This window comes from Watersipora subatra, chromosome 1 (assembly GCF_963576615.1).
Source record: "Watersipora subatra chromosome 1, tzWatSuba1.1, whole genome shotgun sequence".
NCBI classification, from domain to species: Eukaryota; Metazoa; Bryozoa; class Gymnolaemata; order Cheilostomatida; family Watersiporidae; genus Watersipora; species Watersipora subatra.
Genome location: NC_088708.1, coordinates 31,609,958 through 31,629,729, shown reverse-complemented (window position 1 = coordinate 31,629,729; position 19,772 = coordinate 31,609,958). Strand labels below are relative to the sequence as shown.

The 19,772-nt window shown below is 37.0% G+C and overlaps 2 protein-coding genes across 2 annotated transcripts in view; both read right to left on the bottom strand.

The window, feature by feature from the left end:
- Positions 1-12,821, bottom strand: part of LOC137386448 (endothelin-converting enzyme-like 1) — a 28,230-nt gene extending 15,409 nt beyond the window's left edge. Inside the window, exons 1-5 of the mRNA XM_068072839.1 lie at positions 12,816-12,821; positions 7,383-7,445; positions 6,653-6,799; positions 1,492-1,578; positions 963-1,096 (exon numbers count right to left, since the gene is read on the bottom strand). Of these exons, the coding sequence (XP_067928940.1) occupies positions 963-1,096; positions 1,492-1,578; positions 6,653-6,799; positions 7,383-7,445; positions 12,816-12,821 (437 nt within the window). The remainder of the gene's footprint in view (positions 1-962; positions 1,097-1,491; positions 1,579-6,652; positions 6,800-7,382; positions 7,446-12,815) is intronic.
- A 3,895-nt stretch (positions 12,822-16,716) lies between these two features.
- On the bottom strand, positions 16,717-17,232 carry LOC137386431 (endothelin-converting enzyme 1-like). Its single transcript, XM_068072838.1, has one exon. It carries the CDS (start codon positions 17,230-17,232, stop codon positions 16,717-16,719), a length of 516 nt encoding a protein of 171 aa, XP_067928939.1.
- Between the last annotated feature and the right edge of the window lie 2,540 nt (positions 17,233-19,772).

Here is a 19,772-nt window from a genome sequence, read left to right as displayed (position 1 = left end):
GCACAGAGAGCAAGTGCTTTGTGCTCAGAGAGTAAGTGCTTTATGCTCAGAGAGAAAAGACAAGAGAAAATCATTTCACAACAGTTGATTAGTGACTCCCAATCTGGAACTGATAGATGACCAGTAATCCCGATTAGCAGCAACTTCGATAAAAAGAGGAAGTCAGTCAATTTATGTAAAAAACATTTCATTTGTATTCGAGGAACCAATGATGCTTTTGCAACAATGGCAGAGTTTTTGACAAAGTAGTCTCACAAAGATGAATCCACAGAGAAAACTTGTATAACTAGGTGTCTGCTGTCATTAAAATTATGAAACTTTCTGGTAGTAAATTTATCAATGTCATCACAGATGGACCACCAACTTCGACTGAAGAAAATCGAAATCATAGTGAACAATGACAATCAATATCAAAGTGGTATTGTTTTCATTTTTTCAGTTAGCAATAATTTGTGTAAAATATCTATTTCAGCTGAAATTCTGTGATCACTATCATAAAACTCATTGACTTCATTTGTGTGAAAAACCCTGCAGAAGTCCTATAAAATTCATTCTGACAATAACCACATGTAATTGGTTATTTCAGGGTTCCCTTTCTTCACTGTTTTTTTCAAGGGTTGAACTTTATCTTGTTGCCTCTTTCTGTCCAATTAATTTTTACCCTCATATTTACTCAAAATATAATTGCATTACAAAAGAGAGAAGTGATGGCCCAATGGTTAGAATGCCGGATTGGAGATTTGTAGGTGTGTTGTTGGAGTCCCACAAGAACCGGCGGAGGTGTTATGAAGATTATTCAAACACAATTGCTTCATTGCTGCATCTGTGCCAAGTCTGTAGCACCTTGTAGCTTAAAAAATCTTGCAAGCTTGTTTCCAGCCATATCAGGAACAAAAAACCTTGGGTGAGTCATTGATTGGATATGGCACATGTTAAAACATGTCTGAGACACTCAGATTTACCTTATTTTGTTATCCAGAGATTTGATGAGAGTGTTTAACTTAAAGAGAAACTCCTTTTCCAGCAGAACTACTTTGGTGTCTGGAGTGACGCCTGCATCACTAAACATGCTGGTAAGTAGGTACGTCCAGTCAAACTGTAAAGTAGGTGTTAAATGTACACAAGGAGTGTTCACCAGATTCTTACCATTGGTTTGAATTAGTAAACACCTAGTGACACCTAGTGACACCTAGTGACACCTAGTGACACCTAGTGACACCTAGTGACACCTAGTGACACCTAGTGACACCTAGTGACACCTAGTGACCATGTTTAACACCTGACACACTAGTGTAATAATAGCTAGCGTTGGTAGCTGGATGTTGTCATTTACAAAAGAGAACAAATTACCATTGTTACCCAGGGGCAAGCAAGATTGGCAGGTGCCACTGAGTGACATTTTGAACCAGTCTGTCTGGAAGGCCAGTGGGTGGCAAGTGTGAGGAAAAAAGTGGGGTGATTTAGCAGATCGAAACAACAACTGAGCAATACCTCATCAAACAGATTGTTGAGAGTTCCAATGCTGACTCTGTTTTGGTGAGCATGAGGATCATCTGCAGGCAGACTGTACCAGGTTGCCTGCAACATTTCAAGACAGTCACAAAACATATTTATTGAAATGTCAGCAACCATAATAATAATGTAATAATAATATATTTATATATGAATTTATATTTATGTATATACATATACGTATATATAATAAATGTATGTATAGCTATATATAAATTGTTTCCTCACACCAGTTAATCCATATGGAGGAAAATTTTGGTTCTAACTCGGGTCTCCCACCAAAGACCTGGAAGTTTGAACACTATATATAAATGTGTATATATATATATATATATAAATTGTTTCCTCACCCTGGTTAACCCGTATGGATGGTAGTTTCTGCTCTAACTCGGGTCTCCTACCAGAGACCTGGGAGTTTGAGCACTCGCCTCAAGATCTTAGCTGTTCCCAATAGCGCACTTTTCTGCAACTCACCTGAGTTTATTGTTGTTGGTATTTGGGCAAGCCACATTTTATGCGTCAGTGTTATTGCGCCCAGTGCCCCAATGACTACTGGGATTACAGTTGTTTTTACATCCCAGCATTTTTCAATCTCTTCTCCAAGAGAGAGATATTTCTCTACCTTTTATTTTTCTTTGCTGTCTACATTGTAGTCATTGGGTACTGTCATGTCTATGATAGTAGCCCTCTTGTTCTCCTTGTTCACCACCACTATATCTGGTTGGTTTGCTAGAACATGCTTGTCAGTTGGGATGTAGAAGTCCCAGAGGATCTTAGCCCGGTCATTTTCATTGACCTTACCAGGAGTTTTCCACCAGTGTTGTGGTTTATTAAGGCCATACTTGTCACATAGACTTCTATACACAACACCTGTGACATGATTATGCCGCTCAATGTATGCATTTCCTGCTAGCTGCTTCATCCACTGATGATGTGTTGGATGGTCTCAGGTGCATCTTTGCACAGTCTGCATCTAGGATCGTCTCTAGTGTGATAGATTTTCGTTTGGAGTTGCCTTGTTGGGAGCACTTGCTCCTGGGCTGCCATGATTAGCGAGTCTGTATTGGTCGTTAGGTTTCCTTTGTTCAGCCACATATATGTCTGGTGAAGATCGCCAACCTTAGATATTTGTCGGTGGTAAGCACCATAAAGAGGTTTCGTGTGCCAGTCAATTTCCTCATCATCAGCGCGAAGGTACATTGTAAGAGCAGCCGATTGAAATTCAGCTAGCAACTTATCTGAAGTGGCCATGCAGGCTGCATAGGCTTCGATGCTTTGCTCTTCCTCCTTCACTGTCTGCTGTACACTTTTGAGCCCCCTACCGCCATCTTTCCTATCGAAATACAATCTAGTAGTATCAGATTTTGGGTGAAGTGCTTCATGCATGGTCAGCAGTTTACGAGTTGCTATATCTGTTTCTTTGATGGCTTCCTCAGTCCACTTTATTATGCCTGCTGGATATCTTATTACTGGCAGTGCGTAGGTATTTATTGCCATGACTTGGTTCTTGGCGTTGAGCTGACTCCGTAGGACCTGCCGAAGGCGTTTCTTGTATTCAGTAATGGCTTTGTGATGTACCTCGGCTTCGTGGTTGATGTTGCTTTGCATAATCCCCAAGTACCTGTACCCTTCTTCTATATCTTTGATGGTACCATTTGGCATTCTTAGGCCATCTGTGAGCATAGAATGGTTTTTCTTAAGAATTAGCCTTCCACATTTCTCAATGCCGAAGGTCATTCCGATGTCCTTGCTGTATACCTGAGTGAGGTGTATTAGCGAATCAATGTCCCTTTCTTTGTTAGCATACAGCTTGATGTCATCCATGTAGAAGAGGTGGTTTATCTTGGTGCCACTCTTAAACTGGTACCCATAGTGAGTCTTCTTCAGCATATTGCTTAGAGGGTTTAGGCATATGCAAAAGAGCAGCGGTGATAAGGAGTCACCTTGATAGATGCCTCGCTTAATTTTTACACTCGCCAGCTTTTTGCCATTAGCCTCCAGTTTCATTTTTCATTTGGTCATTGACATCTTGATGAATGCAACAAGAGCAGGGTGAACATTGTACATACTGAGGCACTCAAGTATCCAACTATGGGGAATTGAGTCATAGGCTTTTTTGTAGTCGATCTAAGCCATGGCAAAATTGGTATGCCTTCTCCTGCTGTCTTGACAGATCGTCCGATCCACCAGTAACTGATGTTTGGCTCTTCGGGTGTTGCGCCCAATTCCTTTTTGAGCGCTGGTCATATAGTGACTCATGTGCTCTTCCAGTTTGTCTGCAACTATTCCTGAGAGCAGTTTCCAGGTGGTGGGCAAGCACGTTATTGGTCGATAGTTCTTGAGAATCAGCCCCTGCTTTGGATCTTTTATCAGAAGAACCATTCGTCTTTTGGTCAGCCATTCCGGATGGTCACCTTGTTCTATTAGGCATTCCATCTGCTTAGCCATTCTAGTGTGAAGTGATGTGAATTTCTTCAACCAGAAGGCTTGAATCATGTCATGGCCAGGTGCTGCCCAGTTCTTCATACGCTGCACTCTGCACTTGATGTCCACTTCACTGATGGTGAATCCTTGCTGAGCCACAGTGTGTTGGTAGCATTCTTTAAGCCTCTTCAGCCAATTTGCAGTGTGAGTAGTCTCTTTCTCCAAGATGTCCTTCCAGAACTTTGAGGTGCTGGATCGGTGAGGATGTGCCATTGGCCTCCGCAGTTCACCTTTTACTGATGAACAGTTTGTTCATTATTGGTCTTTGGTGTACAGCTTCAGTCGTGCCGAGAGTGCTACTAGAGCTTCTATTGTGGTTTTTATTGTGGCTTCCCTTTTTGGACGCTCCAAACTGTGGTTAGATCTTTCACTGCCTACTAACTTTCTTGCGCAAGTCCTTGATCTTATTTTGTAGCCGCAGCTGCCAAGATGGAATGACAGTGGCTTAATATACCCATCTCCTCCAAGACGTCACCTCCACAGTTGACGCATCCGTCCCATATAGCCTCACTTTTGAGGTTCACTCATAAAGTAGCACTGCATGAGGTCCGTGTTATCAGTCCGAGTCCATTTCATCCGTTTTGAACCAGTAGCCCATCTTTCGCTGCCTTGTCCTGATTCAGCTACAGGCAGCGCGAACATTGTTTGACCGGGCGACGTTCGAGCCGGCATGGTTTTGGTTAATGCACTGCGCTCATCATAGAGGTTGTAGACGTTATACAAGCAAGGGTCTTGTCTAAGGACCACCAGAAGGGTGCAGTTGTTGGGGTTTGAACCTAGGATCTAATGATCACTGTCCCAATACCTTACCAACTGCGCTATCTGTCCTATATATAGGACAGATAGCGCAGATAAACATATATATATATATATATATGTTTCACGAGTTCCTTTCCCTTTCTGAAATCCAAATTGAGATTCTGCAATGATGTTTTCTTTAATAGTGTAATTATGGATTTGTTGGTTAATAAGATGGTCAAAGATTTTTGAGAAAAGCGGTAGAATATAAATAGGTCTATAGTTATTAGATAAAAGCCTATTGCCTTTGTTTTTAAATATGGATAACACTTTAACACTTTTCATTTTTTGTGTGAGAAGACGCATGCTTTACGCTCATGTTGAATATGTAGGCCAAAGGTTTTGATAACTCAAGTGAACACGCTTTCACTAATTTCGTGGGAATTCCATTTATGCCTTTTGCTTTGTGTTCATTTAGATTTGCAATGACTCTCTGAACCATAGACTCCTTAAAGAATTGGAAAACAGGTTTTAAAATTCATGACTTTTTCCCTACTTTCCCGACTGCGTGGGAACCCTGGAATAGTATAAATAAGGCCCACATCTCAAAAGGTCCTTGTTATGAATCTAGCACCGTAGTTCCAAACCCCGAGCGGCACAGTGTGCAGTCCTTTCTTTAAGGAGTCTATGCTTTGAACAGTAACTCATGAACTTCGATAAAATTAAAATCTAGTAATCTAGTTATCCCTGAGGCTTGATGTTTTATATTGGTATTAGAAAAAGCTTACGCAAGCCTGTGTCCTAGTTAAAATCTTCGTGAGTTCAAATCCAGTACGAAGTGCATTGTTCATTTCTAGATTTTAATAGCTACAGCTGGACAGATGAACGACCAACTTTGAAAATATATATATATATATATTTAAACTTATATTTATATATACATGTACTTATATACTTATACTTATATACTGATAATTATATTTATGCATACATAATTACATATACATGTTTGTGAGTCTGTATGAGTTTGTGTGTGTGCGCACGTGCGTGCGTGCCTGCGCGTGTGTACTCTCGTTTGCGTGCATGTGTGTAGATATATAAGTACTAGCCAGTAAAGTTTCAAGTAGCATAAATGACAGACCATAGAAGTTTTGTAATATAACCTGTACCACTAACTTTAAGTAGTTTCCCATTTACTTAATAGTATAGGGCACAAAATCTTCAGGAGAAGTGACCTCAGCATCGAGCTTTGAAAATAGTTTAATCTATGAAGGTATTCAATTAATGCGCACATTGGGAATAAAATATCGCATACATGTATTCACCACAGGTGTTGTTTAATGCGCATAACACTGTGGTTAGATGTACGGCAATAATTCAGTAGAGTCATTAGTAATACTGTAGCAGACCCTGCTTACTGTTCACACACTTATTATAGGCATCTAAAGTAATCATATAGCCTATGTTTCTCGTCTAAGGCAGCTGGGTATTTAACACACCGGTCAACAACTTTTACACAGCTGGTAGCCAACTCCATTTCCCTTATATAGCTAGTCAGTTGCCCATCTCCGATCTCACTAGGTAATGGTGCTTTTACACAGACATGTTAACCCAGGCTCATCATCATCATGTGCAAGTTGTTTGCCTGTTGCAATCAGGCTGTGATTCAACTTTTCTTCTCAAGGTAGCCTGTGGTCCTAGAGTTGCGGACAGTTGAAATAGATGTACGTTCAAATATAGTGTAGACAGTTGGAAGTCATGCAACTGATCATTACTAATTACAAACTTATGACCGGTTCGCTAAAAAGCTCGAACAATGTGATACAACTTTATTTGTAAATTTCTGCCCATAATTGTTACCCCTGGTTAAAATCAATTACGTGATTTCTCTGTAAATAGCATTTGTAAGCGAACTTACATTAGCTAGTTTCATCTCAAACCCAAAGACATCTTCAGCAAACTCTTCACTTCTGTCATCAATCTCTTCTTCAGATAGCTGATCTCCAAAGTCTCTTAGTACAAGTTTGCTGATTGTCTTCATAAAATACCGCGTAGCAGCATGTAGCTACAAGAACATTGCATGTACACTGCAGCAAAGTTCTCACTGCATTAAATTAATACAGATTTCTGCTGAAGTACTCGTCGTACATCAGTAATATCCTTTGGAACTGGTGTTTATAATAGTAACATGGCATTCATGGCTGAACGTGCCAGGAATGATAAAGCATTGCTATTATTATCTATATTTTTATTTATTTGATATTTATATATATAATATTATTAATATATATATATTATTAATATATATATAATAATTTTAATATATATATATTTATTTATATTTATTTTTTATATCTACAGTTCCGTATAGCCTGAAAGCTGCTATTGCAGGTTAATGTGTCAAACAAAAGCAGTTAGCTATGGAGCCCATCAAGAGAACATCTGCTCACTCTTCATGACCTTCTAGCCATTTTAAAATGATACGAAGCAACTTATAAATACCAAAAGACATTAAGCCTAACTTCCTCATTTTAGAGGCATCCTGTGGGTAAGAATATCAAAGATCAAAGAATCAATAGATCAATAGATACCAAAAAGAGATCAAAGATCAAGAATATCTTTGATCAAAGATCAAGAGCCAAAGTTACCTGGTCTTGGTTTGTGCCATCTACATATTCCCACCATGAGATTGTCAGTCCACCGAGTCCAATCTGTAAGCAATGATATTCATTAACTAATTGTTAACAATACTGTGATTATAAAAACATCGTTAGTTTAAGGTTATTGTTCACTGTACTCTTGTTCATAGCTTATCAATCTAAAAATTTAAATTTTTATTTAAATTTCAAAATCTAGTTGTTGAAATCTACGTTAGAGACTCAAAAGATTCTTTTTTCTATAGAATTTACTAAAATTGATCAAAGTAAAGCTTCTTAACTCTTCTTCGCTGTATTTTAACCATTTCATACATGGAGTTGCCTCCTTCCTATTAGTAGCCACCTTGTGAATGATGACTAGCTTTTGTGTTTTAATATAGCATTGGAGACATCTCATAATAAAAGTAATAGCTATTTTGTTTGGTAGACATTTTAAGACCACCCTGTAATAATTTGACATTGCTAACCTTTTGACCAAGTCTGGTAACAGCTCTGTCATTTCACATAGTAATAATTAGTCTATATACTATATACACATAGTAATAATTAGTCTATATACTATATACACATAGTAATAATTAGTCTATATACACATAGTAATAATTATTTTATATACACATAGTAATAATTAGTCTATATACTATATACACATAGTAATAATTAGTCTATATACTATATACACATAGTAATAATTAGTCTATATACCATATACACATAGTAATAATTAGTCTATATACACATAGTAATAATTAGTCTATATACTATATACACATAGTAATAGTTAGTCTATATACTATATACACATAGTAATAGTTAGTCTATATACTATATACACATAGTAATAGTTAGTCTATATACTATATACACATAGTAATAGTTAGTCTATATACTATATACACATAGTAATAGTTAGTCTATATACTATATACGCATAGTAATAATTAGTCTATATACTATATACACATAGTAATAATTAGTCTATATACACATAGTAATAGTTAGTCTATATACTATATACATGTATATATAAATCTCAAAGTTTGTTGTTCATCTGTTCAGCTCTAGCGCTTAAAATCTAGAAATGAAAAATCTGCTTCGTACTGGATTTGAACTCACGAAGATAACAACCGCAAGTTTGTAAACACGCACACCTAACCACAAGGCTAAGCAATTCCTATTATTCTCATTGTTCTTATTGTATACATGTACTATGTATTTTTTTGCGATTGACAATGCTAAATGTGCACTTTTTATTATTAATTAATATTACTTTTTGCGTTTGTTATTTTTTGAAATTTTTTAAAAGCTAATTTTTTCTTACCATTACTTTTTTTTTACTTTATATTTATTAAATATGCCGTTGCATTCCTATTTCAAGTTTCTCTCAGGTTCGATTGCTAATTCTATAAAGGCTAATACTTTTCACATGAACAATTTTATAATTTCGAGTAGGAATAGCCTCTACATTCTCTCCGTACAGTCAGACAAAGTACCAGACAAAGACTGTCCAATATATTATTTTTACGTTTGTACCAGTATCGAGAGGTACCAGCATCGTCGTATTCAAAGTTTTGATTACAGCAAAAGTAACCTTTTTTATACACACACTTTTATGCACTAATTTGTATTATTAATTCAACATTTTCAAGATTTTCGTTTTGTCTTTTCAGTTCATATTAATCGTATCAATGCCAAATAATTTTTTATTCTAATCGTAACAAAACAGACTTTATTTAACCATTACTTGCTAATCATTTTACATTTACATTTAAACACTTTTACAGTTGTTTTTTTTTAAATTACTTGACCTGCACACAAAAACTTTTCTCATGATACAAAGTTTGAAAGTTAGAATGGTAACTGTTATCATACATTAAATAAAATGGAATTTTTTGTGCAAAGACTTTTTGATTACCCAGGCAACGCCAGGCATTTGGCTAGTAATAGTCATACAATAAGGCTATGGTACAATCTATAAATAGAAATATGAATGTTTATCTGTTCATCTGTCCATTTGCCCAATTGTAGCAATGTTTCAAGTTTTAAGAATGGACAAGTTTTCATGTTGTCAGAATCCAGTTCGCAACAGAAATCTGTGGCGAACTGGATTTGAACAACAATCCTCCAGTTCTGCAGACAAGTATTTATCCAATACACTGCACTAGGGGTTCCCAACCTTTCTCATTCAGTTCCCCCCTCATGCCTTTTCATAAATGCAGTTCCCCACGCACCTTTAACTCACATGACTAAAAACAACCAATACAAATTATAATCTCATTTTATTGTACATATCTAAACATACAACAACAAATTATTAATTTTTACACAGCACGCATACAACACACAACAATACATGACCTTCGCCGTGGCGGTGAATTAGTTTATGACTAGGTTAACTTACTATCCGGTCAAAATCTTTATGGATGTGTTCACATATATCTGGGTTCTGACTAATAGCTTATTATTAACAACTAGTGTTATAGTTGAAACCAAAATGTTGAATGATGAAACCCAAACTCACACAGCATTGCCAGACATAAATTAACTAGAAATTCCCTTGTCATATAGCCCACGACCAAAGTGATAATGGAAAAAAGAAAAGGTACTGATGGTTGAGAAATGCAATGTTAGCAGTCAAATGGCGCTGCAGTGCAATAGGATAGCTGCAATGGTAGCTGTAATGTACTGGGTGTTATTATGTACAACAAACAGCAATAATGAAAGGAAAAGACTATATGTTTATATCTCTCCCCCGCAATAGGAGAAATGCAATATTAGAAGTATAATGCACTGGTATTATTAGAAGAACCAATATTATTAATATAGTAATACAGTAGTAATAGAAAACCAATGCACAATTTTGTTTACATTTAAAAACGTCATAGCTAACAATATCAAGAAGTTGTGATAGTTATATAAAAAATTTTTTAAATATATTGAACAAAACTATTTAGAAAAAATAATAACAGTAACATATTGCCCAACATCAGTCACTATATACTTCGATCTTGTAAATTCGAATGCTTATTCTTATAATTAAATCTTATAAAATCGGATAATTCTTCTTATAATTAAATATTGTAATAATCTCATAGGAATCGTTACAAAAAATATCATCGTCATTTCTTTTACTTTCACTGCTTTGGACATCAGTTGGAATACCAAAGTACTCATAAGTGTCCAAAATGTCAGTTACTTTGAAATCGGCAAAAAAGAAACAAATGCTTTTCAGTACTTCTACGTTAATAACAAAAACCTTTGGCAATTGGACAATGCTATAGACTGGTGAAATGTGCACGTTTCTTTTTCGTGAAATGCGCACGACTTAATGGTTCTATTCTCTGTCGCTCGGCGTTTCGTTTATCGGTCTTAATTTTGATTAAAAAAAGGCTTGTCAAGTTTTAATAACTTTTTCAGACCCAATTAATCTGTCTATTTATGTATAATCCGATCAGATGGTTAAGGTGTAGAAAATTTTCTACAAATAATAAAGACTTGGTTTTACACATTTAAATAAGTTTATATGTGTGTTGTATCGTTATTATACTTAACCGACTCCAATGAAAAATGGTTAAATTTGTTTATGAGATTTCGGTACAAGGGTTTGCGATGGCTGGTGATGAATGATGTTCAGGAGTTGTGTGCACATATGCATTTATCATAAATCTCCCAAGCAATCGTTTCGCTCGTGTTTGGTCGTGGGAAAAATCTAAGTGTTTGTTTGTCGGCCATACGCCCATTTATAGCATTAAAGTTTCAGGCATGAATAACTCACTTTGTACTGGATTTGAATTTGGCATCTCCAGCTCTGGAGATGTGTTCCCATTAGACTACATGACTAACTGAGCATAGTGGTTAATAATGGTGAAGATATTCATTGCATCGGTTAAAATACGCATAACGATGCTGCGTCACACATAACAATTACCAGCTGGCCTCACGGCTTTACCAAATGAATGCTCGGCATTGCATATAATACAATATATATAAACAATTTATAAACTGTTGCAGGCTATGCATATCTCAGTTATAGCCATAAAATATGGTAACAGGGAAACCATGTCACACTAAAATTGAACTCAGAAACTCTGGTTTTGCACACAAGCGAGCTAATCACTAGGCCACGCAGCCACCTTGCCGTAGTATAAAATAATTGTTTATTCTAACACACCTGAAGACCATGATTGTGTGAGAGATCATGACATGTAAAGATTATAAGTACAATTATTCCAAGCTAAGGCAAGCTGGCTGCGTGGCTTAGTGGAAGTGCGCTTAGTGTAACATCTTTGCATTCACCGAATGTATGGTTCGATTCGGAAGTTTGATCATAGGTTAGATGTTTGGCTCGACATTGTTTCAGTAAAAAATGGATTCCATATTTTAAGTGAATGCAGTAAGATAGCAACAACGAAGTACATAAAAAGACATCATAAAATGATAAGAATAGTGCATCGAGTTCTATGTAAATGGAGTGGAATCAAAGCATCTAAAAAGCAGTATAATAACCAGACAAAAACAGTCTAAGAGAATGACAGCAAAAATATTGTGAAATATAAATATTCAAACTGACCATGTGATAGAGGCTAGAAGATCAGATATAGTATTGAAGGATAAGGAGCTACATCACACCTAGCTGATTGAAGGGGCTGTACCAGGAGATGGGAGAGTAAAAGACAAAGAACAGGAAAAGGTGGAGAGGTATCAGGATCTATTAAAACAGTTGAGGAAGGCCTGGAAGACATATGTGACAGCTGTCCCTATAGTGGTTGAAGACATATGTGACAGCTGTCCCTATAGTGGTTGAAGACATATGTGACAGCTGTTCCTATAGTGGTTGAAGACATATGTGACAGCTGTCCCTAGAGTGGTTGAAGTACAGACATATGTGACAGCTGTCCCTATAGTGGTTGATGGTTGAAGTACAGACATATGTGACAGCTATCCCTATAGTGGTTGAAGACATACATGACAGCTGTCCCTATAGTGGTTGAAGACATACATACGTGACAGCTGTCCCTATAGTGGTTGAAGAACATACATATGTGACAGCTGTCCTTATAGTGGTTGAAGGACAGACATATGTGACAGCTGTCCTTATAGTGGTTGAAGACATACATATGTGACAGCTGTCCCTATAGTGGTTGAAGGACATACATATGTGACAGCTTTCCCTATAGTGGTTGAAGCATTAAGTGCAGTCAAGAACCCAGAAGATGAGCTAATCAAACTAAATGTTGACAATAAGGAAATCCCAAAAGGAGAATTTGCTGACTGCTGGAATCAGATAGGATACTAAGGAAGACTTTGGATCTCCCAGGTTAGTTGTTCTGACCTGAGTTCCAAAAATACCAACACTATCTTAACATCATGCTGTGCTAACTGCCAATAATAATAATAATAATAATACCCAAAGAACCCAAATACCGGCATGGAAAATGAGACTAGAAAGAAAACTGGAGAAAACACGTAAAGATCTAGCAAAGATGAATAATATCAAAGAAGGTAGGCAATTCATCACAAGAAAAATAGAGCAAGGTTATTGGCTGAAGAAAAAAGGAATAGATCGAGTGATTGAGGAACTTAAACAGAGAGTAACATCCACAGCAGCAAAGATTAAGACATATTCTGACAGAGTGAATCAGTTTCATACAAACCATCTATTTGAAACAGACCAGAAACGATTCTACCAAAGCCTAGAAGGTAAACAACAGAAACAGATACCAACGCCTGAGCCCAATGCTGCTCTGGAGTTCTGGAGTAACATATGGGCATGGCCGCACACTCATAAAAAAGATGCCAAAGGGATCAAAGAGGCTGAACATGACTACAAAGATTTAAAGAAACAAACTGAAATGGAGATCAATGTTGTGGGATTAAGAAGAATTCTTGGGAGATTATCACCATGGAAAGCCGCTGGACCGGATGAAGTACAGGGCTACTGGGTCAAAAACTTCACAGCTCTTTACACAAGAATTGTGAATCAGATGAATGAGATTATCAAGAGAGGCACTCTGACATCATGGATGACAACAGGAAGAACAGAACGGTGCTAGTACCTAAGGAAGCAAGCAAAGGCAACATATCATCAAACTATAAACCGATTGCCTGCCTGCCAATAATGTACAAAAGTACTGACTGTAATGATCTCAGACAGCGTTTATGAACACCTGGAGAGAAATGAACTACTACCATGGAAACAGAAGGGATGTAGTAGAAAAAGTCAAGGAACTAAAGATCAATTGATAATAGACAAGTGTGTTAAGAAAGACAGTAAGGCAAGAAAAACCAACTTGGTGATGGGATGGATTGACTACAGAAAAGCAAATGATATGGTTCCCCACTCATGGATAATGAAAGTAGTGGATATGTTAGGGATCTCAGAAAACATCAAAAGATTCATGACAGCAGGTATGAAATAATGGAAAACAGAGCTAGAAAGTGGAGGGAAAGAACTAGGAAAAGTATCAATTAGCCGAGGTATCTTTCAGGGGGACAGTCTTTCTCCTTTGATGTTTGTGATGCCAATGATACCCCTCACAACTGTACTGCGCAAAGTTAAACCAGCATACCATCTCAAAAACAAATGTACAGTTAACCATCTACTGTATATGGACGACCTGAAACTGTATGGGAAGAACAAGAATGAGATTGATACACTGATACACACAGTGAGAATCTTCAGTGATGACATCAGTATAGAGTTTGGGTTAGATAAGTGCGCTACCATCACCATCATAAGAGGGAAACTAACTGGCAGAGGAAATCCATGAACTAGAAGATGATGAAAGCTACAAATATTTAGGAGTTATGGAGGCAGACGACATAAAACAATCTGAAATGAGAGCTAAGGCCAAGAAGGAATACATTCACAGGCTCATGAATGTGCTGAAATCAAAGCTGACTGCTGGAAATCTTATTACCGCTATCAATACATGGGCTGTGTCCTTGTACAGATACGGAGCAGGGATTGTTCAGTGAACGAAGGCTGAGTTACAGCAACTGGACAGAAGGACCCGGAAACTTATGACAATGCATAAAGGTCTTCATCCAAGATCTGATGTAGATAGAGTATATGTTGAAAGAGACCAAGGAGGAAGAGGATTAATGAGTGTTGAGGAAACAGTAAATTACGAAAGTCACAGTCTGAAAAAGTACACAGAAGGCAGCCCAGTCGAATTTATAAGAACAGCTGGTAAGATCATAAATACTAACAGTGAAGATGGAAGACAAGAGTACAGAAACCATCAGAAAGCTTAACAAAAGCAAAACTGGCATGATAAGCCAATGAACGGACAACATCTAAGACAGACAGAGGATCAAGCAGCAAAGGAGACATGGCAATGGATGAAGAGGGAATGTCTCAAACGAGAGACTGAAAGCCTGATCATTACTGTCCAGGATCAAGCATTAAGAACCAACTATAGGAAGGCCAAGATAGAAAAGTCAACAAATGATCTGAAATGCAGATTGTGCAAGCAGAAAAATGAAACAGTGTCCCACATAGTCAGCGAATGCAGTAAGATCGCACAGACAGAATATAAAGTGCGGCATGACAAAGTGGCAAGTGCAGTGCACTGGAGTATATGCAAGAAACATGAGTTGCCTCACACAGAAAAATGGTACGACCACCATGCAGAAGCTGTATTAGAGAATGAGAAAGTGAAACTGCTATGGGACTTCAATGTGCAGACAGACAAGGTTATTGAAGCTAGAAGACCAGACCTGATACTAATAAACAAAGAAATCAAACAGTGTCAGGTCATAGACATAGCAATACCTGGAGACACAAGGGTAGTACAGAAGGAAGATGAGAAAATTGGTAAATACAAAGAGCTTGGGTTCGAGATAAACAGACTGTGGCAAGTGAAGACTGAAGTGATACCAATAGTAATTGGAGCACTCGAAACAATATCAATAAGGCATATAGCATACTTGGCCGAGGTGGGAGTGAACATGTCTTTTGGGACTATACAGAAAACAGCCATCTTAGGAACAGCTCAAATTTTGAGGAAGGTCCTCTCTTAGTGGAATTGAGGAAGATGTTGGATCCTTTGGCCTTTTGTTAAGACCCGGACTCAACACGACTAAAACCAGTCACCTATCACCACACGACTGTGAAGAAAAACTTTTATAACAATAATAATAATAAGGTAAAGGATTCAGGTAGTCGTATGCCAGAAGGACAGGTGTTGCAAGACCTAAAAGATATTATAAGTACCTAGGAGTACTAGATCCAGATAGGCTCAAGATGAAATATGTGAAGAAGGTCAGGAAGGAATATTACGGAAGGATTAAGAAATTGATAGAGTCAAAACTTTATGGAGGGAATATAATTAAAGCAATGAACCCACGGGCAGTGGCGGTGGTGGGTACACAGCAGGAACAGTTGACTGGACTGTTGATGAGTTGAAGGAGATGGATGAAAAGGTAAGAAAACTGATGACAATAAACCACACACTCTACCTAAAAGCTGAAGTACACAGGCTGTACATCAGCAAAGATAGAAAATGTAAAGAAATGGTTTCTATTGAGGATGTGTAAGTATACGAAGTACATGTAAGTGTAAGTATGTGTAAGTATATGGAATAAGGATTGCAGTTTGTCAAACTACGGAAAGAGAACTTATTGGATAAAAATGCAGTTTTAGATGATCTTGTACAAAAAGGACCGTTAGAAAGCAGAAAAGAGGAAGTCAGACAGGAAGGACTGAGAGATGGAAGAAGGAGGCTCTTCATAGTCAGTAAAGTAGGAAGGTAGAAGAAACAAATACCCACACATAGAATTGGTTGAAAACTAGCTGACTGAATAACGAAACAGGATGCTTAATTCTACCTGCTCGAGATCAGGCACTTTTCGTGAAAAATTATGACGTGCGCATCATAAAGAAAATGGGCAGCAGGAAATGTAGAATGGGTGGCGAAAGAGGTGAAATGGTGATGCACCTGCTCAGTGAATGGCAGAAGTTAGCACAGGGAAAATATAAGATTTCAATATACACACTGACAGGGTCATAGAGGCTAGGAGGCCCGATGTTGTGGTCGCGTATTAGTATTAGTTACCGATGGTTACTAGTAGCTAGTCATTCGTTATTAGTTACCAGTAGTTCGTCATCCCTTATTAGTCCCCAGTAGATAGTCATCCGTTATTACTCATTAGCATTAGTTACCGGTGGTTAATATTTAGTCTTTTTCCGTTACTTCTCAGCCGTCAATCATATCATTTTTATTGTGAGTTAATAGTCAATAGCTTCTAGCCCTTGTTTGTCATCTGTAGTTAGCTAACAATCATTCAGTTAGCGTTATCATGTTTGCAAAAGACAACTGATTTATAACAAAAGAATTCGAAGACTGTTAATAACCTGTATAGAGTTGAGATGTACATCGATCCAATCCTGACCAACAGAGACAGTAAACAGGGCATCTTTCCAAAAGTCAACACGAACTTTTTTTATAGCCTCTGTAAAATTAAATGCACCCTCATCTAAGGTTCCCATTGCACCCCAGCCTCCCGCCTTCTCCAGAACGCTATTTGCAAAGTTTCCACGTCCATTCACAGATTCAAGACAAGACTGGTAAAAATCCTTCACTTTCACTTCTGAAGACGAAGCGTCCAATCGGCTCGACGGAGCAAGCAGAACTGTTTCCATTCTTTTCTCATTTTCTTCCCACATTCTACGAAAAACTGTGACTTCAGTTTCGTTTGGCTCAAGGGTGGCTGAAGACCACATGGTGTTTGGACAAGCGTAGGCGTAGAAGTTGTCGCACGGATCCACACTCTGGTTGCGTATAGCAATCGGTTCTATCTGCAGCTGAGCTGGTGCTCCAACTATCGGTGGTGCCATTATAGAGAGCAGCAAAAAAAAAATTGCTGCTGTCACAAAATCATGTAGAAAAGTTAAAAGTTGGTTTATCGTACGCATACTGATGGATTGAAGCTCGATGCGTGTCACAGCGATCAAATACCTTTAACACAAATGAGGAGCATGTGCAAAGGTTTGTAGCTAAAACTCTAGCTAAAGTTGCATAAGGGTGTTTCACAATATACTTGACAAGGTGAAGTCTATGATAACAGCCTCAAGCATTAAGGTGGAGCTCTTTACAGCCGGAGATAATATTGCCACATCATCTTTCATCATAACTGTTGACTGACTGCATTTTTCAAATTGTAAAACTGTGAAACAGTTGTAGCTAGTACATGAATTTATGATTTTAAAACATTTATGTTTGTTAACAAAACAAAAAATCCCTTCTGGCATGCCACATACTTGTTATACAATCTAAATATTCTAACATGTTCCACGTTGATTTCTTTTCCTTATCATCTAATTGGCTAATAAGCCTGAGCAGCTGTGGCAGGTCATTTACTATTGGATGTTTTTGAGCCTTGCTATCCTATTATTTATGAGTGAAATATATTTTTGTTTTTGTCATCAGTGTTTCTCTTCTCACGTTGTGGCCAAAGACAACGTGCAATACTGTAATACATATGGCTTTGATAGATTTATTTAGCATTCACTTTATAATGGTAAGTTATCTTGTGACCATTCTTGCACCGGTGATTTCATTATGTTTTATTGATAGGTATTTGAAAATTGATGATTCTGTTTTATACATATATTAACTGAATGTCCGGTGTTGCATGAGTAATAAAAAAGTTTTTTACCGAAAACCAATATTTATTTATCATTTAACTTTCAAATGAAAGTGTTTGTTAATTTCTATGTGTTTTGTTAGTTTAACTAAGTTTATGCTATATATATATATATATATATATATATATATATATATATATATATTTATTTATTTATACTATTTTGAGGATTTCTGGGGGGTATTTTTCTTCTAATAAAATTTTTTTTTCAGTAAATTAATTCAAGTGTGGAGCGTAGGTATTTTAAACAGTAGCCATTAAAGATTGCAGATGTAATAACTATGTGCACAAGTAAGCTGTGAACAACAGAGTTCAGTTTAGTGAACAAAGTTTCTGCAGACCTGAAGCTTCGGAGTTCAAAGCCATTGCGAAGTGGATTTGTCATTCCCTAAACTTTATCGCCATCACTGAACATACGAGCGACAGACACTCACATTTATATATATACTAGCTGAATGCCCAGCGTTGCACGGGTAATAAAATAATTACCAAATGAATTTGACTAATTCACCTATTATGCTAGTAGTTTAAATCTTTACTAAAACAATAGCCTTGTTTGAAACCAGCTTAATAAGTATCAACTATACTGTGTTAGTTGAAAACCCCAACCGCTTCAAGGGTGAGTATTTTAATCAATGTAATTAATATTATGTACATTAATTACATTGGTTAACAGATTGTAGTGTAGTGGTTTAGATGGTTGGTCTTGAGACCTGGAGGTCCCAGGATCAAGTCATCTGTGAATCAGATTTTTCATTGCTAGATTTAAATTGCTATAACTGGACACAGAGACAACAGATAAAAGACTAACAAAAAGACAAACACTGAGATTTATATACATGCATATATATAAATACAAGATCTGTCTTATACCTATTAAAAATAAACAGCCGGTTTAGTCAATCTTTTCCTTATATGCATAACTTTAAGAAATGTTTGAAAGAAATGTTTCCTACAAGCCTCCTAACTTACGATGACGTGTAAGTTATATGATAAAGGTCTGAATAAATGAACTGAAATTTAAAGAAAAATCTGTCAGTAATTCCTACCAACAACTAGTGACTGCTCAGTGTATAGATAGTATATTGTATTTATCTAATACTTTGGCGTGTAAAAGGCTTAGAACTACTATTGGTTAAAATATTTTATGCGGTCTGTAGATCTTTTGCAACCTTTCAAAGGTATCCTGTAAAAGTTGAAGTTATTTCCTAATTGATGCTAACTATTCTTTTACACAGGATGTCGTTTTTGTGATGCAACAGTTATGTTTGCTGCGTTAAGTATGTTTACCTCAGTTTGGTTCTATCTAAATAATTGATAAATTTGACCATCTGCTCAAAATATTTCTATAAACCATTTTCATAACCATTTTATATTGCCAAGGTCAAGTGGTATATTGCCAAGGTCAAGTGGTATATTGCCAAGGTCAAGTAGTATATTGACAAGGTCAAATGGTATATTGCCAAGGTCAAGTGATATATTGCCAAGGTCAAATGGTATATTGCCAAGGTCAAGTAGTATATTGCCAAGGTCAAGTGGTATATTGCCAAGGTCAAGTGATATATTGCCAAGGTCAAGTGGTATATTGCCAAGGTCAAGTGGTATATTGCCAAGGTCAAGTGGTATATTTCCAAGGTCAAGTGGTATATTGCCAAAGTCAAGTGGTATGTTGCCAAGGTCAAGTAGTATATTACCAAGGTCAAGTGGTATATTGCCAAGGTGAAGTGATAT

Coding starts and splice junctions, on each gene's coding strand:
- LOC137386431 (XM_068072838.1), bottom strand. CDS start 17,232: ATGGCACCACCGATAGTTGGAGCACCAGCTCAGCTGCAGATAGAACCG.